The sequence below is a fragment of the Ovis canadensis genome, chromosome 12, assembly GCF_042477335.2.
Source record: "Ovis canadensis isolate MfBH-ARS-UI-01 breed Bighorn chromosome 12, ARS-UI_OviCan_v2, whole genome shotgun sequence".
NCBI classification, from domain to species: Eukaryota; Metazoa; Chordata; class Mammalia; order Artiodactyla; family Bovidae; genus Ovis; species Ovis canadensis.
Genome location: NC_091256.1, coordinates 34,774,036 through 34,799,356, shown reverse-complemented (window position 1 = coordinate 34,799,356; position 25,321 = coordinate 34,774,036). Strand labels below are relative to the sequence as shown.

The 25,321-nt window shown below is 45.4% G+C and overlaps 1 protein-coding gene across 2 annotated transcripts; it reads right to left on the bottom strand.

Annotated features, from left to right (window-relative positions):
• Window positions 1–873: 873 nt before the first annotated feature.
• On the bottom strand, window positions 874–25,228 carry LOC138416367 (mitochondrial amidoxime-reducing component 1-like). 2 transcript variants are annotated; one of them, XM_069545384.1, is made up of 7 exons: window positions 24,517–25,228; window positions 20,736–20,909; window positions 14,477–14,639; window positions 13,476–13,616; window positions 11,174–11,235; window positions 11,012–11,083; window positions 874–2,691 (listed from the first exon to the last, which is right to left on the bottom strand). In XM_069545384.1, exons 1-7 carry the CDS (start codon window positions 24,786–24,788, stop codon window positions 2,562–2,564), a joined length of 1,014 nt encoding a protein of 337 aa, XP_069401485.1. In that variant the 5' UTR covers window positions 24,789–25,228; the 3' UTR covers window positions 874–2,561. The 2 variants fall into 2 exon arrangements, with proteins under 2 accessions (XP_069401485.1, XP_069401486.1); XM_069545385.1 differs by lacking the exon at window positions 11,174–11,235.
• Between the last annotated feature and the right edge of the window lie 93 nt (window positions 25,229–25,321).

Genomic DNA, 25,321 nt, shown 5'->3' with positions numbered 1-25,321 from the left:
ACTCTGAGATTCTAGAGGTCACTGGAACCTCTGTCTTAAAACTGGAATCTTCCTCACACTCTGAGGAGCAGAAGGAGACTCTGCGCAAGTGAGGAGGGGGTTCGGGTACCCCTTCGATTGGAAGGCTGCCCTGCAATGCACAGGACAGGGTCTGCATGCGTGTGGCCTCTGGCACAGACTGTGTCCCTCGGGAAGCAGCTGTTACTATCGAAAAGGGGTTGGAAGTTCCCATCTAAGGCATTCACCTTGCCCTGAATACTATCTAGGGCCAGCCACCAAACCAACCTTGAGTTTCTCATCACTGTCTAAGTACTGGCTGCTCTCAACAGAACTGATAATCACATGGTTTCCTAAATCCTGTGTGCATTCTGCCATGGATTTCCAAGGTCCAATTAGTAATACTACTTGCTGAATTCTTACTGGGTTGGCCAGAAAGTTTGTTTGGGTTTTTCCACTATATTGGCCAACCCAATATTTTTACTTTATCTGTAGTTTCAGCATAAAATGAATTTATTTGGGAAGGTGATGGGCCAAGGATGACTGATTTATTATTCTAATTCCACTTCACTTTGAGCGTGGGGAAAACAAATTTCAATAATTCACCAACCAGAAAACATATATACGTGCACCTGTTACCTTATAACTTAACCTCAGAGCTAGGCTAGGTTCCAACCATTACTAACCACTTTTATAAAACCAAAGTGAAACATACACAGCTTTAGGTTAAAAAGTATGTTTACATGACAGCGCTTCAAAGACGAGAGTATGCCTGAGGGTGTGTGTGTGTGTGAGGTGACAGAATGATTGGTTTTGCCCATTCACATCTGTCAGCTTCAAAGTCTGACTTCTTGCCAAGAAGTGAGTACAACCTGAAACTAGTCAAAGCAGCTTCCATTTATTTACAGTTTTGAAACACATTTTTCATGACTTAGCTTCCTAATACAAAGAGCAAAATGGCAATGAAAGATAAACATCATCAGATACTAGAGTTATATGATTTGATGAGGAGAAAAATTACATACTGGTTGTTAAGTGAATTGACCTATGTTTTCCTTTTCTTCTTTGAAAGATTTCATTCAAAACCTGAAATAAAGTGGTTTATGGCAAATCATACAATCACATTTCTTCTCACCCATGGGTCTCAGAACTTTTATATCCTGGTTTTGAGGAGGAGCAACCAGTCTTGAGTTGATGGGACCAGCAAGATCCAGAAGGACCCCGTGATAGCACAGCCACGCTTTTAGGGCCAAATTCCCACAGCAGATGGAGAAGGCCCACTCCAGTACTCTTGCCTGGAAAATCCCATGGGCGGAGGAGCCTGGTAGGCTGCAGTCCATGGGGTTGCTAAGAGTCGGATACAACTGAGCGACTTCCCTTTCACTTTTCACTTTTATGCCTTGGAGAAGGAAATGGCAACCCACTCCAGCGTTCCTGCCTGGAGAATCCCAGGGACAACGGAGCCTGGTGGGCTGCCGTCTGTGGGGTTGCACAGAGTAAGTGACAGCAGCTCCCACAGCAGAGAAGCAGAGAATACCTAGAGGTTACCTCAGTTTCTTTCAAAAATTTTTTCTATGATAGAAAACTAAAACCCATCCGTTTCCCTCTTTTCAACAGCATGGCTGAGCTTTGACAATGCCACTAGGTGGCATCATGTCCTCTCCGGACCATTTCTTTGGGCATCGTTTCCCAGGGCAACAGCAACAGCATCTCAGACAACAGGAGACAAGGGTGCCTCGCCTACTCAGTGTGAGTGTTCTCTCTTGTATACTGGGAAAAGTTTGGTCTCACCAATGGGATATAGTTGATATTCTGTTTCATGGCAAGGAAGATTTTGTCTTCTGTTCCGTATCAGAGCCTGACAGCAATGCTGCTCTTGTGAGTGGATTTTCTTCCCTGACATCTCTGCTGTCCTGCCGCCCAGAGGCACAGTGTGCCGTGAAGGATCCATCAAATGCCTATGGACACTAAGAGATAATAGGGCCAGATCCAAAATGATCTAGGGGAAACCAACGTCTAAGTGTTTACTGAAGGCCAGACTCTTTATACCCTTTTAAAAGCCTATCTAGGACTTGAGGGGGAAAAGTGAAGTGACAGTCCCCCCTTATTTGGAGTGCTATTTAATTTCCATTGCATGCTGAGGAGCAGGGTAAGAAAACATTCTAGAACATTCCTCTCGATCCCCCACCCTTTCTCTTCTCTCCTTTTCCCTAAGGCATAGCAGTGAGATGATGGAGGTTATGAGTAGGTGAATGGAGAAGAAGGAGAAAACATTATTCCACAATCACAATTAAACAAGCGATTTTTAGAATCCTGCCTTATCATTTAGGTGACTTACTTAAGTCCTATTAAGTTATCAAACCTTTCTTTGCTTTGTAGGCTGGGATGCTGGAAGCACTGGGACACGAGGAAGAAGTCCAGAGAAAGATGAAAAACTTGGAGATCACAGTTCTAAAGAAAATGCCGAGGAGTCAAATGCCCCATTCCAAAATACTGTGTTTCAAACGTTGTCAGTTTTGAAGACATTTTTTTAAAGGCATCTGCTATTCCAGGACATATGATTCCTATTCCTGGCGGAGCAGGTACACAGGGTCTCCCACGTGGATGGTCCCTGAGTTTTCCAGAACAAAATATTGTCCAAAGAGGGGTGATTTTCCATATAACTTTCGTTCAGAAGGGTCACACAGGCGATAACTGGAACAGGAAAAAGACCATAATGAGTCACAGCCAATCAGAAGGAAGAGCTCAAACCGTATGTGATTTCTTCTCAGCAGACGGATCCACCCCACACAGGGCCGACATGCTGCCCCGCTCCAGCGAGCCCCGTTCCCTTCAAGAGTTCAAAACCGCGCCTCCTGGGGTTGCGCCCAGTGCACAAACTACCAAAGTGTTACCAACGGCCACGCTCCCACCTCTTTTCTCTTTGCAATGTTCCCTTTTTCGGCATTAAGGAAGTAGGGACTCAATATGTGTAGACATTACTTTATCACTTCCCTCGGCCTCTCTCCTCCTGACCCCACATCGTGCTCAGAACCACAGCCTGAGCAGTCCGTCAAGCTGAGAGGCCTGGAGTCATTCTTTACACCATCCCCTCACTTTCCAGTGTGTTCATAGCTGCCAGGTCCTACCTAAGGTTTTTCCTGTACCACGTCTTTTGAATTTTCTCACTTTTTCTTCCACTGTCAACAATCTCACTTCGTGCATCCTCAGACAACTCTAATAACTCTTTTCTACCCTCCCGGCTTGGTGGTGCCTCTGTGGGCCCCCCTCCCCCAGTTCCCCAAGTACTAGAATTCTACCTTTTCTTCAAGGCCCAACTCCAAAGCCACATGTCCTAGGAAAGAAACTCAGGATCCCCCGGCTAGGAGCGGTCTCCCCATCCTGGATTTTCTCTGCTGCCCCTTGAACACGGATGTGCTGTGTGCTGCGCTGTTAGAGCACATCTGTCTGTTCTACAAGACAGAGAGTCTGTGGACAGCAGGAAACGTGACTAACTCCATTGTATCACTCACATCCGAGGCTGGGCCCTGTATGTCACCGGTGACCCACAATCGTTTGTTGAACAAATTGAACGCGTTGGTGTAAAACCCTCTGTTAGGGGCAATATTCCTATCTTTGGAGCTTCCCCAGGGGCTCAACAGCACAGAATCTGCCTGCAAGGCAGGAGACAGGTTGGATCCCTGGGTTGGAAAGATCCCCTGGAGGAGGAAATGGCAACCCACTCCAGTATTCTTGCCTGGGAAATCCCATGGCCAGAGGAGCCTGGCAGGCTACAGCCCATGGGATCACAAAAGAGTCGGACACAAATAAACAACTAAACAGCGACAACAAATTCACATCTTTTTCAGGCAAAAAATGCAAGAATCACCAGAAAAAGTGTACGAGGGATGTGCATGAATAACATGGCAAGATTTTCCCCTCCCCCACCTCCACCAGGAGAAAGTTTTCCTTCTGTCTCTCATTTACTCTAACTCCAACTTTAATCATTTTTATATCATTCTGATAGAAAGCACTTTTTCATTCTACTGTGTTCTGAGAAAAAAAAAAACTATTGCAACAACTCAGGCCTAATTTTGTTCTGCATATCAGAGGTGGCTAATGAGAAAATGGGGAGGGTGAAACCTCTAGCCTCTGCCCCCAGCTGCAGGCACTGTGTCTGTTCTGGTCATTGTTGTATGCCAGCAGCCTGGTATGGCACTTGGTACATTGAAGCCACTCGAAATGAGGTTGGTTGAGCCAACGAATAAATCAACAAGTGGATGGGAACCATGAGCCACTGATCCAGCCGGTCCTGCCTGGCCAACAACATTCCCCTGCTCTGCAGTCAGGTCTGCAACGATGCTGGACCCTGGGAACCAGGCATGTCTCCTAGCCTGCCTCTCCTTTCTCAGCCTGCAATACCAGGGACATTTGGAGATGTGTCTGTTGGAGGGTGGCTTCTTCAGGACGGAGGCAGATCGGGCACTTTATGACTCGGGATTTCTGTTTCTTGCAAGCTGGGTAGCCTGAGGCTCTGATTATCTCCGTAAGGGGATTGAGAGTCAGTTCTGTGCAAACACTGACAGTTTACAAAGAACATCACACAGATTATCTGTTAATCCCTACAATGTGCCTATGTGGGAATATGTATCGCCCTCCCTTCACAGGGAGGTCTCAGAGGAGTAACAGACTTGCCCAGGATCTAAGTGGTCAGGCTTGGGCCAGAACTGAGGTCTGGCTCACTTCAGAGTCAGGACTTTTCCCACCAGGGATGTGACCTCTGGTCATCTTTGTACCTCCTGGGTACTACACACACATACGTGAGAAGAGGTGAGGGGGGTTAATATTTATTCTGCACAAACATTCAGCTATGCAGGGGTTTCCTTGCCCCTTGACATCACCACCCACACACACAGGTACTCCCCCTCCAGGTAACTTAGGAAGGGAGGACCCACAGGGGCGGCCACCCCTCCCAGCCCAGCCCCTTAACCTGCTCAGGGTTGGGCCAAGGAGTTGGTTTGTAGGTGCGGCACTGCCAAAAGCCCCCAGCTCTGTTCCACTTATGCTCCTGCTGACGTTGTCGCCACTGGGCTATGGGGAGACTCGACAAACGAGATCAACAGCGACCCCTTGTGGGACTGAGGCGATATTGTCCACTGTCTGTGAATTCACATCCACACCAAGCTTTTTGTTCAAGAGACTGAAAACAAGGCACGATCTCATACATGGATCTTCTTTGATTTTTTTCTTCCAAATATACAAATTTTGCTTTTGCAGCTGATGATAGGATTGTGGTGCTGGTGACCCCATGGACTGTAGCCCACCAAGCTCCTCTGTCCATGGGATTCTACAGGCAAGAATACTAAAGTGGGTAGCCATTCCCTTCTCCAGAGGATCTTCCTGACCCAGGGATGGAACCCAGGTCTCCTATTTTGCAGGCAGATTCTTTACCATCTGAGCCACCAAGGAAGCCTTGATGATGGGGTTAATAAATTGCAAATCCATGTAAAATCACCTTTCTTGGGCTTCCCTGGTGGCTCAGTGGTAAAGAATCCACCTGCCAATGCAGGAAACACGGGTTTGATCCCTGGTCTGTGACGTTCCCACATGCCACACGGCAATTAAGCCCATGAGCCACAACTACTGAGCCTGTGCTCAAGAACCCAGGAGCTGCAGCTACTGGAGCCCGATGCCCCGGAGCCTGTGGTCTGCAACAAGAGGAGCCCCCTCAGTGACAAGCCCGAGCAGGGCAGCTAAAGAGCAGCCCCACTCACCATAACCAGAGAAACGCCCTCATAGCGATGAAGACCCAGCACAGCCAAAAAATACATAGAATCGCCTTAGTGAAGTTTCTCTTCCAGTGAATATGAAACACACTACCACACTAACGGGAGACACACTTTTTGTTTCACTTAAACAGAGGTTCCATCCTTAAGGGTGTGGTGTGAGTGGAGACTGTTACCTACAAAGTGCTGTGGACTGGTGAGAGCTGCTTGCTTTACTCACTTCCTGGTCAATGCCTTGACCATGGTTTGCAAGCAGGGTCTCTGATCACCACTGGGTCCCCACCGAGGGCACAGGACACTTCTGGGAACTCCCAACTTGCTTTGTGTATGATCAGGTCAGGAATAAAACAGCACTGTGAAGACACCACAGACAGAAGGGACTGAAGGCCAAGCAGGTTGGGCTGCCTTGCATTTAATGCAGACTCAGAAAATGGAAAGTGTCTTCAGGATTTTCCTTCTCTCAGAATGTGCCAAGCTTATAAGCAGAGACTATCAATAACCACAGTCTAGATGGTCATTATGTATTTTGTCATCTAGTTTTAAAAGTAGTGTTTATTGCTTTATTCTAACCAAGGGGGAGTGTAAACCAGGAGAGGTATTATTAGTCCATGCGTGTGTGCTCACTCTCAGTCGTGTCCAACTCTTTGCCACCCCGTGGACTGTAGCCCTCCAGGCTCCTCTGTCCATGGGATTCTGCAGGCAAGAATACTGGAGTCGGTAGCTATTCCCTTCTCCAGGGGATCTTCCTGACCCAGGGATTGAACCCTGGTCTCCTGTGTGTCCTGCACTGGCAGGTGGATTCTTTACCACTAAGCCACTTACTCTTATTAGGTCTGTTTTTACAAATAAACGGAAACATCAAGCACGTAACTGACTTGCCAAAGTCACACAATTACGGGGGCCGGGGAGGAAGAGCCTGGTGGGTGGGGGGGCTGTCTCCTTCCATAGTATCACTCGCACCAAATCCTTCTGTCTCTACTTCAGCACAGCACAGCCTGACACAGGCAGAGAGCAGCAAACGTCACTGTCCAAGTCCCCCTGCATCTAACAAAACATATGTTTCGACAGAACAAACGAGGTGATTCTTCCTATTGAAAGGAACAATGACACACCCATACCGCTCCTGTGGGATCAGCATGGGAGTCACTCTCCCTCCAGCAAGAAAAAAATAATTCCTTCTTCATATTTTCCTGCCAGCAGACCGGCCTCCACTGTGAGTATTTCACAGACAAAGATTCCTCTGGGCCTGCGATCAGCAGCCATTCAGCACTGGTCTCTCAGCTGAGAACCTGCCTTTCTGGAGCAGCACAGCCCTGGGGCACAGGGGACCCGGGAGGAGGGAAGGCAGAGCTCCCAGGTATCCTGTCCAGGAGGAAAGCCAGGGAGCAGAGAGGAGGCCCCCGAAACCACTTTGCTTGGCTTCTGTGATTTATGTCAGGCGGCCCAGGCCTTTCTCTTCCCGATTTATGGCCGTCTGTCCTGGGAAGGACATAAATTACGGCATCTATGGCAATTTAAATCTCAGTAAGATACAGGAGAAGACACCTAGGCTGGCTGTCCCATCTCCTGGGGTATTAAGAGCAATTAGGGTGGACTGGTTGGGCTGCTGAGAGGCTGCAGGAGATCCAGAAGGCTGGGCTGCTCCCAGGGGTCAATTTTCCTCCTTTTATAAACACAAGATCCCAATGGAAGGAGAGGCACCAAAGATTCAGAGGACTGGCCCCAAAGACACTTTCTGAATCCAGAAGGAAAGGTACCAGGCACCAAGCACTGTTGGGAGGAGAGAACAAGATGATATATGCAAATAGATAAGAGCCAATTCTCCAAATCATTTGTCTGGCTTGTACACAGAACCCATGGAGGTCTGTCCAGCTCCACTGACTTCATAGGGAGGAATAGCAGGGCCTGAGCTAGAGAGGAGCCTGCTGATCAGCTGGCAGAACCAGGACTGCTAACACCATGGTGGGGCGCTTTCCCCACCTGCCCTGCCCTCCCCCTCCACAGAGCTCCTCAGTGATCACAGCAAAGTGGGAAGATGGAGGAATTGCCAGTTTGTGCTCATAGTGAGTGAACCAGCACATTTGGAGGAATCACTAGTCCTTTGCTGCAGCTTCTCAGACTCGCTCCCCTCCGGAGTGTCCGGTCATGTCTAATAAAGTCTCCTCCAACATGTCATTACGACCATCCTCAAACAAGTGGGCTTCGCTGGTGGCTTGGACCGTAAAGAAGCTGTCTGCAATGCAGGAAAGGGAGTCTGTTTCATTCCATCTTTCACCAAGCTTGTTAGTCCAAGCTCTTTGGACCACCAGTCTCCTTTGATTAGCATCCATCCCTCTCTTGGGCTTCCCTGGTAGCTCAGATGGTAAAGAATCAGCCTGCAATGCAAGGGACCCAGGCTCGACTCCTGAGTAAGGAAGCTCCCCTGGAGGAGGGAATGGCCACCCACTCCACTATTCTTGCCTGGAGAACTCCATAGACAGAGAAGCCTGATGAGCTACAGTCCATGGGGACACAAAGAGTCAGACACAACCAAGCGACTAACACTTTCATCATCAAACAGGCAGATGAGTTCAAAGAACTTTACAGAGAACATCCAATTGTCAGTCATTTGACCTGACACATAACATTGTATTGTATTTCCTTTATCATATGTATTTATCCATCCATCAATCCATCGTCATTTTTTTTCCAAGTAAGTCACAGATGTCAGCAAATTTTTACCTTGAAACAGTTCAACTGGAATATGATTTCCTAGGGTTAAAATTTCTTAACTATTATTGAGGAGTGATAAAATTTACACAGAGTGAAATGTATAAATCTTTTTTTAATTTAAATTTATTTATTTTAATTGGAGGCTAATTACTTTACAGAAATGTATAAATCTTAAGTGGTCTATCTATTAACATTTTGTTGTTGTTCAGTTGCTAAGTCGTGTCCAACTCTTATTTTTCCTTTTTTCTTTTTTTTAAATTGAAGCATAGTTGATGTACAATATTTATGTTACAGGTGTAGTGATTCATGATTTTTAAAGATAATACTCCATTTATAGTTATTATAAAATATTGGCTATGCTCCCTGTGTTGTACAATATATCCTTGTAGCTTATTTTTTTAACTTTTTATTTTGTATTGAAATATAGCCAATTAATGGGACTTCTCTGGTGGCTCAGATGGTAAAGAATCTATCTGCAAAGCAGGAAACATGGGAGATTCAGGTTCGATCCCTGGGTTGGGAAGATCCCCTGGAGAAGGGAAGGCAATACACTCCAGTATTCTTGACTGAAGGGCCGCATGGACAGAGGAGCCTGGTTGGCTTCAGTCCATGGGGTTGCAAAGAGTCAGACACAGCTGAGCATGTACACATACATCCCTCTCTGCTGATCCTGCTGACCCAGAAACTACTATCGGGCCCCTCCTTGGCAGGCTAAGCCTGGGGGTGGGGACTCTGTCCCAGACAGCACGTTGCCCCCAGGCATGAAGCCAATACCTGTGGTCCATGGAGACCAGTGTTCTGCATCAAGACCAGGCTACAGCGAGGTGGACAGTCATTCCGGAGTCAGGCCACATGGCAGAGAGGGAGGTCAGGAGCAGAGTCAAACAAGGTGGGTTGGAGGGAGGTTGGGAGGGGAGATTCAAAATTACTGAGGTGAAGGGCAAATGGCTGCTTTTTCTCTGGATCCCCACCATTGAGTGCAAATTTGCAGAAACATTCAAAGAGGAGGCTACACCTGGATGGGAGGGGAGTTTGGGGGAGAAATCATACATGTATATGTATGGCTGAGACACTCTGCTGTACACCTGAAACTATCACAACATTGTTAATCGACTGTGTGTAATAATCGATTGTTATTCTCCAGGCAAGAATACTGGAGAGGGTAGCCATTCCCTTCTCCAGGCGATCTTCCTGACTCAGGGGTTGAACCCAAGTCTCTTGCATTGCAGGCGGATTCTTTTGGAAACCCAAGAGAGGGATAGGTGCTGATTAAAGGAGACTGGTGGTCCAGAGAGCTTAGACCAATGAGCTCGGTGAAAGATGGAACGAAACAGACACCCATTCCAGGGAAACAAATTTGGTCACACAAGTCCCAGCATAACCTCCTCTTAACGTGCTCTTCATGATGCCTTTTATGTCAGATGGCAAAAATTTGACTTCATTCCTTCCTCAGGTCTTCTGGGACTTTGACTAAAGCAGAAGTTACCACCACCACCACCACCACCACCACACCCCCGCCTTCTTCCCTCTCCTACTCTGCAAGTAATACCCGAGATTGCATGTCAGGGTCCAAGCTGAGGGCCTCAGGGGCTGAAGAAATGAGACCTGACACCCAACCTGTGATCCTTCATTCAAAATGGAAGACCAGGGAAGATGAGCATCACTTTGAGAGTTTCCACCATGTCCTGGCTCCAGATTTAGCAGAAAACAGCACAGAAGGGCATGGATCATGAATTGCTGTTTTAGCAAAAGTACCGCAGCTTGCTTATAGAAAGTTTAGAGGATACATATAAGAATATATATGTCCCCATAATTCCATTACCAAAAGAGCACCTCCATTAATGTTTCATTTTACAGACTTCCAACCTTTTAGCTACTCAGATGCATTTATATATTTTAAAAAGGAAAATCAAGTGAAAAAGTCAATGCTATATATGCAGTTTTGTAATCAGCTTTTTAAAATGAATATTATTGTAAATATTGGTCTATGCAATTTAAACTTATCTGTCACTGTCTTTCATTAAAAGAATTTTACTGTGAAACTTTTAACATAAAGAAAAAAGTAGAAAAAAAATAATGCAATGAATCCCCACCTAATTATCACCCAGATTCTATTTATCAAGATTTGACATATTTTTCCATGTGGGCTTTTGCTAAAATAACACCACTCCCCAGGTATCACTTCACTTCACTCCTGCATACTTCAACATGCTCCTCCAAAACAGTCGGGCCTTTCTTAAAGCACCAGAAAGTCCTTATTACACCTAATGAATTTGTGAGGTCACCTAAGGGGAAGTCCGTCATAAAGTTGGTCAAAATATCTAAACCATGTATTGTTTGCTTTTTAACTGGTGTGCTTGGATCCCGAATTCTAAATGAAAAGTAAAATTAGTTGTGCAAGTAGGCATTCGGAGACCAAAGCACCCAGGAATATTTCCTAAATGACCCCGTCACTAGTACCCCCTTCTGCTTCAAGAATACTCCCGTGTGGTGTTCTCCCTGCTTCTCTGAAGAGATATTAAATTGCTTAGTCTTACCTCTTCAGCGTCTCCAGTGGCTCCTTCCTGCTCATGACGCCGGTGTCTGGGTCCACTGTGGTTAAAATGCACCTGGACACACACACAGGGTATCATACACCCGACAAGCAGACAGCCCTCCCCTTCTCCTCCCCTTCTCGAGCAGCAGCGCTTGTGTCTCACCTAGAGCAAGCCATCACCCTTTTCAGTTCCACGTCACCAATAAGAAGCTTATTCCATGAGTCCTGGGGCCAAAGCACATAAATCAGGTGAGCACTTCGGAGCCCCAGCCCCGACTCACCCCTGTAGCGGGGGACGTCACGGGATTCGACAGCTAAGCAGCCATTTCCATCAGGGACGGCTGGCTTTACATCATGCCTTCCTGTTTCCCGCCCTCTGCGTTTGATCTGTCAATTCTTTCCTGAAATGAAACGCTCCCCTTCCTCTCACTTGTAAAACCGGAATTGAAACTCATCTCTAAAGAATAAATACTGTATGGTATCACTCATATGTGGAATCTAGAAAAATGGTACAGACAAACTTATTTGCAAAGCAGAGAGATGCTGATTTAGAGAACACACATGGATACCAAGGGGGACGAGAGGATGAAAGGAATTGGGAGATGGAGATGGACACATATACACTATTGATACTACATATAAGATAGATAGCTAATGAGAACCTACACAGGGAACTCTACTCAATGCTCCTAAATTGGAAGGAAATCCAAAAAACAGAGGGGATATAGGTACAAATATTACTTTGCGACAAAGGTCTATCTAGTCAAGGCTATGGTTTTTCCAGTGGTCATGTATGGATGTGAGAGTTGGACTATAAAGAAAGTTGAGCGCCGAAGAACTGATGCTTTTGAACTATGGTGTTGGAGAAGACTCTTGAGAGTCCCTTGGACTGCAAGGAGATCCAACCAGTCCATCCGAAAGGAGATCAGTCCTGCGTGTTCGTTCACTGGAAGGACTGATGTTGAAGCTGAAACTCCAATACTTTGGCCACCTGATGCGAAGAGCTGACTCATTTGAAAAGACTCTGATGCTGGAAAAGATTGAAGGCGAGAGGAGAAGGGGATGACAGAGGATGAGATGGCTGGATGGCATCACCAACTCAATGAACATGAGTTTGAGTAAACTCCGGGAGTTGGTGATGGACAGGGAGGCCTGGCGTGCTGCAGTCCATGGGATCGCAGAGTCGGACACGACTGAGCAACTGAACTAAACAGATAGCTGATTCAATTTGGTATACAGAAGAAATTTACACAACATTGTAAAGCAACTATACTCCAATAAAAATTTAAAAATAAAAACGAAATTCATCTCCTTCAGGAAGCCTCCCTGCCTGATTGGAGGCGGTGGGGAAGGCAAGGGTGGGGGCTGAGGCAGGGACCACGTGAAATAGAGGAGGGATTATGGAGAGGGGGGATTATTCTAGATTGTAGGCGAGCTTTTCCTGCTCGCCTAAAATGGATTAAGACATCTCCCCTGGCTGGACAGGAACAAATCTAGAGGAGGCCAGTAACCTTACTTCCCTTTGCATCTCCAGAGGAGCATTTATTAATACAAAGCTCTCCGGCCCAGAAAGTTCCTCAGGCATTTGTCTACGGCCTGGGTCACTGGTGCCTACTTTATGGACAAATCAAATCAATGGACTGTGCCTCTCAAATCCAGCAAGGGAGAGAGCACACACACATAAGAAAAGTGAATGGTCAGTATTCCTTTTAAAAGGTCCAGAAAACCAGAGAGGAAGCATTACAAGCCAGCACCCTTGCGCTGGCTGATCTGTGCAAGCAAGCCTGGGGCTGGTGGTTTAGAGAAAAGATTTTCAGGCTGTCCTACTCTGGTCAGGGGAGGTTTTAAGGAAAATGTGGGATATGAATTGAGTCTTCCAGGGTGGAAACTTTGAGAGATACAAAAAAAAAAAAAAAAGGGTGAGAGACTCAAGGCAATAATAAGGACATCTGATTGTGGTCCTGACCATCTTACCCTCACAGGGAAGGGGCTGAAGACAAAAATCCAGCGTTAAACCTGCCCAGTCCTTTGTTGATCATAAGCCAGAGAGAAATTTCCAGACCCAGAATTTTAACTCTGATAGTGTGTATTATTCTTCGTATGTATACTGTGGAGTTTCGTTTTTGCTTTTTAATCATAAAATGAGTCTCTTGTATACCCATTCCAATAGTCTTGCCTGGAGAATCCCATGGGCAGAGGAGCCTGCAGGCTACAGTCCATGGGGTTGCAAGAGTCTGGCACGACTTAGCAACTAAATCGCTTGTATGTTTCACAACAGTCCAAAATGCTGGGCACCTCAGGATAGAGTACCCCAGCCTGTTCTGTGTACATTTCTCCACCAGGAGGCACTGTAGTCTTCCCAAAAAATATGCATCCTTCAGAATAACCTAATCAAGCATCAAAGACTCACACCTTAAAAAAAAAAGTTAAGCCCAAGGAAAGGAGCAAGGAAGGCATAGTGTTACCTCTGCATAGACACTACAGCCTGAAATTACAATATTGGGCCTGAAGTTGGCTGTTTTAACTTTCTTCTGTAGCCTGGAGTTGAGATCTGCCAACGATGCCTCAGAAAGGATCAAGAAAGGGCTGGCATCTGAGTAGGGGATCTGATGAGGAAAGAAGAATTGTTAGAGCATGACACACACAAAAGCATTTCTCAGAGGTCACATGGGTCTGGTTCCTGGAACCTTCCACCCCTCCCTCACCCTACCTCCCCACACAATCTTTCTAAGTATTTCTCTATTTCTTTTTATAGCAAAGTCACAGCGATTCAGAAGCTTTAAATAGCCTTGCAGATAACAGGAACTGCGTGATGGAGTGAAGAAAACGGGGTCTCAGAATCTTAGAGCTGCCCCCTTTCTCATCCTCCGAATTCTCACACGTTGATTTTAATAAGGTGGTTGGGTTTGATGACCTCATTAGGTATGATAAAAAATATTCACTGATTCCATGGATATGTATTTTTCATGCAACCTGCAAATCAACATTTAGCATGGCTGTGGCAATGGTGCCACAAAGCATTGTATGTTTCACTCTTAGGATGAATTCTTAAAGCCTTATTCCTTTAAGGGCCAGTCTGGTCATTTAAAATCTGTGGATCTCCATACCCACACTCATTCGCCCAACTGACATCTGACACAACATGGCAATCCCAGTGCAAAAAGGCTGGACTCTTCATGAAATTAGAGGGACTGGGAAAGACGCTGACCTAGAAGAGTTTTGAAGCCATGTTGGCACCAGAAGCTTCTACAAATAGGAATTCTTGCTCTCGGGCAAAAATGCAAGAGTCCTCCAAATCAAGAAACACAGATGACGCTCCCAAGGGAAGGGCTTTATTTTTTTACCAATAGCTTATGGCAAAAGTAACAGCTTTTGTCATGAGAGATCACAAAAGATAAAAGATGAGAGCTGAGCTCAGCAGATATGTGCCATGCCCTCCGCTTCCAAGGAAGCCTGCCTTCCTGACCTGGTCCGTGGGTGAGAATGCATCTTCTACTTGGTGAGAATTTCTCGGTTGCATGTGGGGTTCAAAGTGCACCAGCCGGTAGGGCTGTGTCTTCAGGAAGTTTGTTATCCACTGAGCCGCAGCCTCACCACAGTCTCTGCCCTCGATCTCCAAGCCGTGCACTCTGCGAGGGATGGGGACAAAGGACAGGCATGACTTTGACAACCTGGACACCCTGCCACATCCTGCACAGATCCAAAAGGCTGTGCCTCGCTGTGACAACGCTGTAATTCCTTCACTACCAGAAGACGTCATTTTAGTCTGGCCCTTACTCTGAACCACGTGGAAACCCAAACAAAAACAGAAGTTCAATCCCTCTTTTCTCCATTTTTTTTATAGTTGACTTACAATATTGGGTTAATTTCAGGTGCACAATATAGTGACTCAGCTTTTTCTGCAGGTTATACTCCATTATAGGTTTTTGTAAGATGTTGGATGTAATCCTCTGTGCTATAGAGTAAATCCTCATTGCTTATCTATTTTTATAAACCAGAGATGCAGATGCAGCCTTGTGATTCCTTGCCTGGAAGGAATGCAGGCAGAATAAAAAGAGATCATGTGTTTGAAAAGAGAAGGAGTTTTTCAGAAGAAACCTAATGAATTAGTATAAAATAAAATTGCTGCAAAAATATGGTTCACCCAGTTGGACAGAAATCTTTATTAAAAGGCTGGTATAGTGATAATAGGGGCTTCCTACGTGGCTCAGGGGTAAAGAATCCACCTGCCAGTGCAGGAGATGGAGAAGACCTGGGTTGGATCCCTGAGTCGGGAAGATCCCCTGGAGAAAAGAATGACAACCTACTCCAGTATTCTTGCCTGGAGAATCCCATGGACAGAGGAGCCTGGTGGGGTACAGACCATGGGATCGCAGAGTCAGACACAACTGAGCAACTAACACTTCCTTCCTTCCTTCCATATTTCACGTTTTGAAAAAGTTGAATCAATTTAAAGAAAAACATCAAGTAAGTAAGTAAGTGGTTTATAATTCAACATAAATCATGATCATGTTTTGAAAATGCTGAAGTTTGGGAAAGAGGACAGAGTCAAGGGACCTGTGTCTTCTATATGAAATGTCTACTTAGTTCCGCTGCCCATTTTTTAATTGGACTGTTTGAGTTTTTATCCTGTTGAGTTATTAACCCGTTACCAGATACATGTTTTACAAATATTTCTTCTCATTTTGCTGATAGTTCTCTTTTGTTGTGCAGAAGTTTTTTAGTTTGATGGAGTCCCATTTATTTATTTTTGCTTTTCTTGTTTGTGCTTCTCATATCATATCTAAAAAAATCTCTGCCAACCAGGGAAGCCCTTTCATCCCATTGATTGATAGAAAATCTCTCCCAGATTTGGGAATTTCTTAGCTTTAAATAATCTTTCTGCCGCCTTCTATTTCTCTTCCCCTACGGGTACTCCAATAATTCGCAAATTGTTTCTTTTAATGATATCCCCATAGACCGCATAGGTTTTATTCACTCTTTTTTGTTATTCTCTTCTGACTAGATAATTGCAAAGATCCTGTGTTTATTCTCACAGATTCTTTCCTTTGCTTGATCCATTCAGCTTTTGATGCACTCCACTGCATTTTTAATTTCATTCATTTTATTCTTCCCCTCCAGAATTTCTGCTTGGTTCTTTTTTTTTTTTTTTTATGATTTCTACCTCTTTAACTTTTCATTTTGTCCACTTGTTGTTTCTGTTATTTAATCAAATTGTCTTTCTGTGTTTTCTTATATATCACTGAGTGTCTTTAAAACACTTATTTTCAGTTAATTGGGCACATCACAGATTACAGGTCAGGAAGCAACAGTTAGAACTGGACATGGAACAACAGACTGGTTCCAAATAGGAAAAGGAGTACGTCAAGGCTGTATATTGTCACCCTGCTTATTTAACATATGCAGAGTACATCATGAGAAATGCTGGGCTGGAAGAAACACAAGCTGGAATCAAGATTGCCAGGAGAAATGTCAATCACCTCAGATATGCAGATGATACCACCCTTATGGCAGAAAGTGAGGAGGAACTAAAAAGCCTCTTGATGAAAGTGAAAGAGGAGAGTGAAAAAGGTGGCTTAAAGCTCAACATTCAAAAAACAAAGATCATGGCATCCAATCCCATCACTTCATGGGAAATAGATGGGGAAACAGTGGAAACAGTGTCAGACTTTATTTTGGGGGGCTCCAAAATCACTGCAGATGGTGACTGCAGCCATGAAATTAAAAGATGCTTACTCCTTGGAAGAAAAGTTATGACCAACCTAGACAGTATATTCAAAAGCAGAGACATTACTTTGCCGACTAAGGTTCATTTAGTCAAGGCTATGGTTTTTCCTGTGGTCATGTATGGATGTGAGAGTTGGACTGTGAAGAAGGCTGAGCGCCGAAGAATTGATGCTTTTGAACTGTGGTGTTGGAAAAGACTCTTGAGAGTCCCTTGACTGCAAGGAGATCCAACCAGTCCATTCTGAAGGAGATCAGACCTGGGATTTCTTTGGAAGGAATGATGCTAAAGCTGAAACTCCAGTACTTTGGCCACCTCATGAGAAGAGTTGACTCATTGGAAAAGACTCTGATGCTGGGAGGGACTGGGGTTAGGAGGAGAAGGGGACGACAGAGGATGAGATGGCTGGATGGCATCACGGACTCGATGGACGTGAGTCTGAGTGAACTCTGGGAGTTGGTGATGGACAGGGAGGCCTGGCGTGCTGCAATTCATGGGATTGCAAAGAGTTGGACACGACTGAGCGACTGAACTGAACTCAACTGAACTGAAATAGATTAGTGAAAAATTACGATTCTTTGGTGATATAATGTTTTAATGATTTTTTTGCATTCCTTAGAGTTTTGTGTTGCTGGCTTTGCATCTGAAGTAGCAGTCACCTTCTTCAGTCTTTACCAACTGTTTTCCAGAGAGAAACACCTTGCATCAGTCCTGGTAGGGATTCCGAGGGTTTCTCAGGTCTTCTCCAGATACACCTACTCCATGCTTCTTGCTCTCTTATATGGCAGAATTCTTAAGCTTGTAGGCTTTCTCTCACAGTCCTGAAACCCATCAGACCAAATGCTGTCCGATTCCCTTTCTCCCTTCAAAAGCGGCACTAAAGCTTAAGTCTGTGGTCTTTGCTGGGCCTGCAGACTTAGCTACCTCGCTGCACGTGCTCACTGTATGTGCTGTCTGCCAAAGTTTGTTGGAAGTGCATACTGGGAGCCAGCCAGAGTTGAGGGTGATGTGGGTGAGGTATGCTAAGAGCTGGGGGTACCTAGGGGGCCAATTGGGGGTGTCAACTGAAAAAATGCACAACATGAGAGCTGCGAGTTCAGTTTAATTTGGGGACTCACTGAGGACTATGGCCCAGGAGACAGCCTCTCAGATAACTCTGAGGAAATGTTCCATAGAGGTGGGAGGAGGTCTGTTCCTTTGTGATTTTGGTGATGGAGCATTTGCGCAATCAAGCACACATCTTAGTAGGAGGTTGCAGCAAGTCACAAGGGGCAGATTTTATTGCTTTTTTAGGTATGAGAAGATACAAGAATTTGGGCTCATAAAATCTTCTGAAAACATCTATCTGAAAGCTGTGAAAACAAGTGTAGTGACTATGATCATGCACTTTTTAAAGTTCTGGCCTTCCAAACACATCAGAAACCTTTAGGAAAGTGAGCTGAAGTTACAGCTCTTTCACAGGAGAATAGCCTGGGTTTTGCTAAAGGAAATCTAAGTTCAAAGAATTTTTGGCATCTTTCATCTATAACATGTCTAAACTCCTTATTTTGCAGTTTCCCAACATGCCCTTGTCTAGTCTTTGGGGGAATGGACCAAAAGCCTGTATGGGACCAGGAAAAGCTTCCACATGATTCCAAGTGAACCAATAGTTACATGAAAAAATTGTTAACCACAAGAAATTATGGGTAAATATCTCACCCTAGCAGGCAAGCAGGAACCAGAATATGCAGAAACAGGAAATACCCAGTGCAATAGGCATATTAAAAAATCTGCCTCAGACAATCAAAAATACAAATTAAATCAGTAAGAAATTACCATTTTTTTCTCACAAAAATGGCAAAAGATTTTTTAACATAATGGTCAAAAAGAAATGAGACACATATAAACTGCTGGTAAATATATACCTGGTATAACCACTCTGCAAAATGATTTAGCAGTATATACATTATATGTATGTGTGTATATATATACATATATATATATATATATAATATATAGATATATCTATCAAGTGTCTACAGGAGGGCTTCCCTGGTGACCCAACGGTAAAGAATCCAGCTGACAATGCAGAAGACACAGATCTGGGAAGATCTGATATGCTGCAGAGCAACTAAGTCCATGCACAACAACTACTGAGCCAGCCCTCTAGAGCTTGGGAGCTGCAGCTACGAAGCCCGCACGCCCTTGAGCCCACGCTCTGCAACAACAGAAGCCACCGCAATGAAAAGCCCGCATACCACAACTAGAGTAGTCCCTGCTCACCGCAACTAGAGGAAGTCCAAGCAACGAAGACCTAGCACCACCAAATAAATAAATATAAGTCTACAAGAGTCATACTCTTGTTGTTGGTGAAACCACTGCTAAAATTTTTCCCCTAAGGAAATAATAAAAGTTATGAACAGAGATTTATGCCAAGTATTCATCACATTCTTCTTTATACCTAGGAAAAAGCTGAAAACAATCCAAATGTTTAATCTTGGGGACATGTCAAAAGGCATTCAAGACATTCATGGGATGAAATATCACACCAACATGAAAATGGTATATTTGAAGACTTTTTTAACAATCTGAAAAATACTCAACATGTCCACTTAAGTATGTGAATCATATTCAAGACAGTCTTCTGTACTATTTCAATGGTTTTTAAAGTATTAGCGATTAGAGACAGAAAGAAGATATGTCAAAATATAAATTATAATTGTCTCAGAAGGGGTTTTTTTTGGTATTTTCCAATTTTAAACAATGAATATGTATAACTTTTATAATCAGAAAAACCACCAAAATGTTGTTGAGTCACTAAGTTATGTCTGACTGTTTGCAAACCCATGGATTGTAGCCACCAGCCTCATTCTATCCATGGGATTTTTCAGGCGAGAATATGGGAGTGGGTTGCATTTTCTACTCCAGGGGATCTTCCTGACCCAGGGATTGAACTCAAGTCTCCTGTATTAGCAGGCAGATTCTTCACTGCTGAGTCACAAGGGAAGCCCCAAATTAAAATTAAACATTATATTTACAATTCTATTATGGAAATTATACTAATTTTGCATTTTATGAGTTTTGGGGGGTCTTTAGAATTTTTTAGGTAACTTCATTTTTTTTCCAGTCAAGTAACTACATTATTTGATGTGATATTATTCTCTATAATAGGCTATGGACTAATTTAGCATTCAGTTGCATTTTAGTTCAAAATGCGTATTGCTGCTGCTGCTAAGTCGCTTCAGTCATGTCCGACTCTGTGCAGCCCCATAGACGGCAGCCCACCCTGCTCTCTCGTCCCTGGGATTCTCAAGGCAAGAATACTGGAGTGGGTTGCCATTACAACAGTATAATTAGATCACATTTTGGCTTTCTCATAAAAAGACTTTAAAAAACCCAACTCTAGACATGATTTCTTAAGACAGAGCCACTTTTCCTGGAATAATTGTCCCCTTGTCCTTCCGATGTTAAGGATAGAGCCTCTGTACAGAGCAGCCTCCTGGCTGAATTATAGGGACCCCTGCACATCTGCAGGTCAGATCACTCTTCTGATTGCCAACATTCTTTTCTATTTTGGAAGTTCCTTTCATTAGGACTAAATATCATGGGTCATATAGCCATTTGTGACTCCTTCCATAACTCAGATTTGGAAAGGTCCCAGTCTTTCCAAGCAACACATGGATCTAACCTCACCTCTTCTAGGATCCTCTCTCCACTCCTGCCCCAATTTGCCTCCTTTATCCTCTGCTGATGTTATGTCAATATGCCTTTGTTCCCATAGTTTACTGCAAAAGACTTTTCTTTCTCTGCCCCACATAGACGCATATTTTTCTGAAGTTGCCCCCTTTCCCACCTTCTTTTAGATCACCACCATGTTGAGAACTTGACCCTACATATGGTACATTTGCAATCAATGGTCAATTATTGATAACATTTCTCTGAATTCCCTCCACAGCCCACAATTTGCCAAAACTGTAGGAAGAAATATTCACGTCAAGATTAAGGTCTATCCTTTTCTTACCTGCACTTGTGCACCACATTTGTGGTGGGTGTCTTGACGGGCAGCTGCAGGTCTTTGGTGTAGGCTGCACTGAGGGTCAGCATGTCACCCTCACAGGTCAGGGAAATCAGGACCAGGCGGGGCTCCTGTCGAGCTGTAACCATATTCCCCTCCTTGTTGATCACAAGCCAAAACCTGCCGTTTTCGAAACACAAGATATTCATGAACCACCATGACAGACAGCCCGTCTCTGGGGGAGCTTCAGGGGTACACTGTCATTTCGATTTCCTCACTGTAAGCTTCGTGTGTCTGTGCATCTGTCTGTCTGTCCTAAACATCAGTTCATCAGTCCAGCAAGACCGAATCTGTCAGTTCATTTCACAGTGTTTAATAATCACTCATGCATCGAACAAAATATCTGCAGAACATTCTGAGCTCCTTGATGGCACAAAAATCAAAGAAGTTATATCTTCATCTCAATTGCCCTAAGTAGATGATATCTCAGAGAAAGATGAGGAAGCATGGTGCCTAGCATCAGGAGGCATTCCTGCTGATGGAAACAAGACACTGCTGTATTGTCCACAGACTGTGGAGTCGAGCTGAACAGCAATCAATGCCACTTATACTTTGCCAAATCCACTCCCACCTTTCAAAAAAGTTAGCTGTGACTTCTGCAAATTATCAAAAGGGCTATTGTTAATGGGGACAATATTCTTTTCTGGCTCAGTACTCAGGGTCTAGAGGTACTTCCCAGAACAGAGAGAAATAGAGAAAGAAGAGCAATAGAACGAACTGTTTCCAGGAAAAAAAAAATGATGTATTTGCATAGAGAGCCGTTCAGCTACCCAGGAAGCTAGACACACTAACATTTTGGTCATTTCCATTCATACTGAATGGAAAGACCCTGATGCTGGGAAAGATTGAAGGCAGGAGGAAAAGAGGACAACAGAGGATGAGATGGTTGGATGGCATCACCGACTCAATGGACATGAGTTTGAGTAAACTCCAGGAGTTGGCGATAGCCAGTGAGGCCTGGTGTGCTACAGTCCATGGGGTCACAAAGAGTCAGACACGACTGAGTGACTGAACTGAACTGAAGATTCACACTGAGTGGAATGATTATAACAGGAGTCACTTTGTGTTTCTTTTTTCTTTTGCATGTATCCTTTTTTTGGCCATTCATGTTTTTTTATTTTTCATTTTCTTAATTTTTATAATGTTGTGCTGGTTTCTGCCATGTGAGTGAGTGAGTGAGTGAGTGAAGTCACTCAGTTGTATCCAACTCTTTGCGACCCCATGGACTGTAGCCCACCAGTCTCCTCCGTCCATGGGATTCTCCAGGCAGGAATACTGGAGTGGGTTGCCATTTCCTTCTCTAGGGGATCTTCCTGACCCAAGGATCGAACCCAGGTCTCCCGCATTGCAGGCAGACGCTTTAACCTCTGAGCCACCAGGGGTTTCTACCATACAACAATGCAAATCAGCTGTAATTATACACACATCCCGTCCCTCCAGAGCCTCCCTACCCTCCTGCCATCCCATTGCTCCAGTTCATCACAGAGTGCCAGACTGGGTTCCCCATGTCACACAGCGACTTCTCACCAGCTATCCATCTTACACCTGATAGTGTATATACATTGATGCTACTTTCTCCATTTGTTCCACTCTCTCCCTCCTCTGAGATTCACAGACATAAGTAAAAAATATGGCAGATACTCAAGATCACCACTTCCAGCAGGTGGCTGAGTTGCTCAGCCCTGCTAAAAAATAAACTTAGTCCTGTCCTAAAGGAACTTCCTCTTAGTGATTCTTCATCCTGGACACAGATAGTTCTATCCTGTCCCAGATCCCTGGTACCAGCATTTGAATATTCTTTCTGCTAATCCTTCCTTGTAACAGTGGTAGTTTTGTATTTCTAAAATACAAATCTAATCATGTCACCGTCATACAAAGTTCCCCATAGTTCCAGTTTTTAGAATAAAACCCTAAGTCTTCTGCAAGACCTTTTTACAATCCAGCTGCCCTCCCAGTCATTCTCACCATCTGTGATCTCACATATGCCAGCCTTTCTTTTCAATTTTTTCACTGTGGTAAAATACACACAGCATAAAATATCCAGCATATTCTTAGGCATATACCCAGAAGAACTAAAAGCAGGGACTCCAATAGGTACTTGCGCGTTGAACTTGCAATATTCACTGCAGCTTTATTCATGATGCCAAAAGTAAACACAATGTAAATCTCCAACCTCAATGGACATGAAAAAAAATAGGATCTTAGACACGACTGAGTGACTCCACTTTCACTTTTCACTTTCATACATTGGAGAAGGAAATGGCAACCCACTCCAGTGTTCTCGCCTGGAGAATCACAGGGACAGGGGAGCCTGGTGGGCTGCCGTCTATGGGGTTGCACAGAATCGGACACGACTGAAGCGACTTAGCAGCAGCAGCAGCAACCATATTTAATCACACAATTCAGTGGCATTAAATAATTTCATAATGTGCAACCATCACCACTATCTATTTCCAGAACCTTCTCATCATCCCAAACAGACACTCTGTATCCATGAAGCAATAATTACCTATTTCATTCCCATCTGGCCCCTGCCCCTGGCTATCTCTAATTCACTTTCCCTCTCTGTGAATTTGCCTAATCTAGTTATTTCATATAACTGGAACGATATAGATATAGTGTTTATCTTTTTGTATCTGGCTTATTTCAGTTAACATGGTGTTTTCAAGATCTGTGCTGTAGCATGGATCAGAGCTTCATTCCTGGGTAAAAGAGTGTGAACAGACCACATTTTCAGTCCCAGCTGGGAAGTCCTTCCACCTGTTCTTTCCTCTGGCTTGCCTGGCACTTGTCACATTGAGTCGGTTCGGTTATCATCTAGGACTGCAAGTCTGTGTTTGCTTCTCTTTATCACATTTTCTGATGCGATGATAACAAAGACAGCTCACCTTTCCACTACCTCATGAATTACCCTCTGGGCAGCCAAAAGAGGAAAATTTACAGCCTGCATCTGTCCTGCCTGTTCCCTGCAAAAACTGAGGGCTAGTCTGGGAGGGAGTCTGAAGTGCAGCCTTACAATGAGGCTGAAGCCAGACCCAGAAGAGGACAAAGCTGCTTGCTCTGGGCCCTGGCCATCTTTGCTGAACCCCAGGAATTCACACAGGTCATGACCACCCAGGTAGAATTAAACCACTGTTTACAAAGCATCAGCATGCTAAAGGAAACAAGAACCATGATTCCACTCATGGTGGTGTGGCTCTGAATCTCAGTTTTTTTTTTTAACTCATAAAGGAGTGCATGAGAGAATTAGAGAAAATAAGCAATAGCACTTTTTAAGCTGCAAGAAGCTCAAGCTTTAACTGCTGTTATTACGATTATGTGCTCCACCTTGGTGTGCTCCTTGAAGGCTGGGCTCCATGGCACCTTGTGTCCCCAAGCTCTCAAGAGATAATTGCTAAAAATAGAGTGGCCAGGACTAAGCCTGTGAAGCTCGCGTTTCCCGCTAGACTAAGTTGAAGTTTGCTCGCGCAGCGGCAGACACCTGGGAACAGATGAGAAGATGCCGCTCTTACTCTGGAGCGCAAGCCGTGAGAGAGCCGGTGGGAGGTGGAAATACGGACCTTGGGTCTGCCGTTGGGAGGTGATGGCCCCCTTCTCTCTGTTTCCTTGCCCGCCCCCGTCACCCTCCTCGCCAGGTCCCATTTTGTAAGGGAAGGATCCTGCAGGCCTCCCCCGCTCCCGCTGGCGTTCCAAGCCCATCCCGCGCTGTTCCCGCGCCGAGCCCTACCTGTCCCGCAGGTGGCCGCTGCGCAGCCCCAGAGCCGTGCACTCGGCCGCGTCCACCGACACCCCCTTGCAGGACTTGACCGGGTAGACCCACAGCTCGCTCACCGTGCCCACCTGCTGCAGCCGCCGGCGCTGCCGGGACGGCGCGCGGCGCCAGGCGACGGCCCCCAGAGCCACCGCGGCCAGTCCCAGGGCGGCCACCCCGAGCCAGCGGGGCCCGGGCGGCGCGGGGAGGCCCAGGCGGGCCAGAGCCGAGGAGCCGGCGGCGCCCATGACCCAGCGATCGCGGGCGCGGCGGGGCCCACCAGGAACGTGCCAACCTGAGCCCGGCAGGAGCGCGCCCGCCGCCCGGGGCTACTGGGGGAGGTGCGGCCCTTGGCCGGGAGTCCAAAGGAAGGGCGACTTCTGCACCCCTTTCAGGCCGATCGGAACGTAGCGTCCTTCTGCCGAGGGGTGGCCCGGGGGAGCTGCGGGTGGGAGGCACCGCTTCCTCCACTTCCGCCGCCTAAGGCTGCAAAGCGAGGTACCCTCCCCCGTGATCGCTACAAGTGACCATTTTATTTACGTATTTGTGGGTTGTTTATTTAACCTAAATTTTTTTTAAAGTTCGCAGGACGCATCAGGCAGCCGGCAGATACCTCTCTTGGGAATAGGGAGCAACGGGCACCCGGTGGCCTTCGCAGGGTGCCCGGCTGCCTTCAGCCACTCTCCTCATCTGCGGGCTCTGGGGCCGGGGAGCTTTGGGCGGGTGGGAATCTGAGGGCGAGACAGGCTACCAGGGTCTCAGGACCTGCAAGCCCAGGTAT

What these genes read in the sequence shown, in the direction of transcription:
- LOC138416367 (XM_069545384.1), bottom strand. Translation starts at nt 24,788, where the DNA reads ATGGGCGCCGCCGGCTCCTCGGCTCTGGCCCGCCTGGGCCTCCCCGCG. An exon ending in AATGTGGTGCACAAGTGCAG is followed by an intron (nt 14,640 to 20,735) that starts GTAAGAAAAGGA and finishes CATCCCTCGCAG; the next exon opens with AGTGCACGGCTTGGAGATCG. An exon ending in GCTGTAGTGTCTATGCAGAG is followed by an intron (nt 11,236 to 13,475) that starts GTAACACTATGC and finishes CTTTGGCCCCAG; the next exon opens with GACTCATGGAATAAGCTTCT.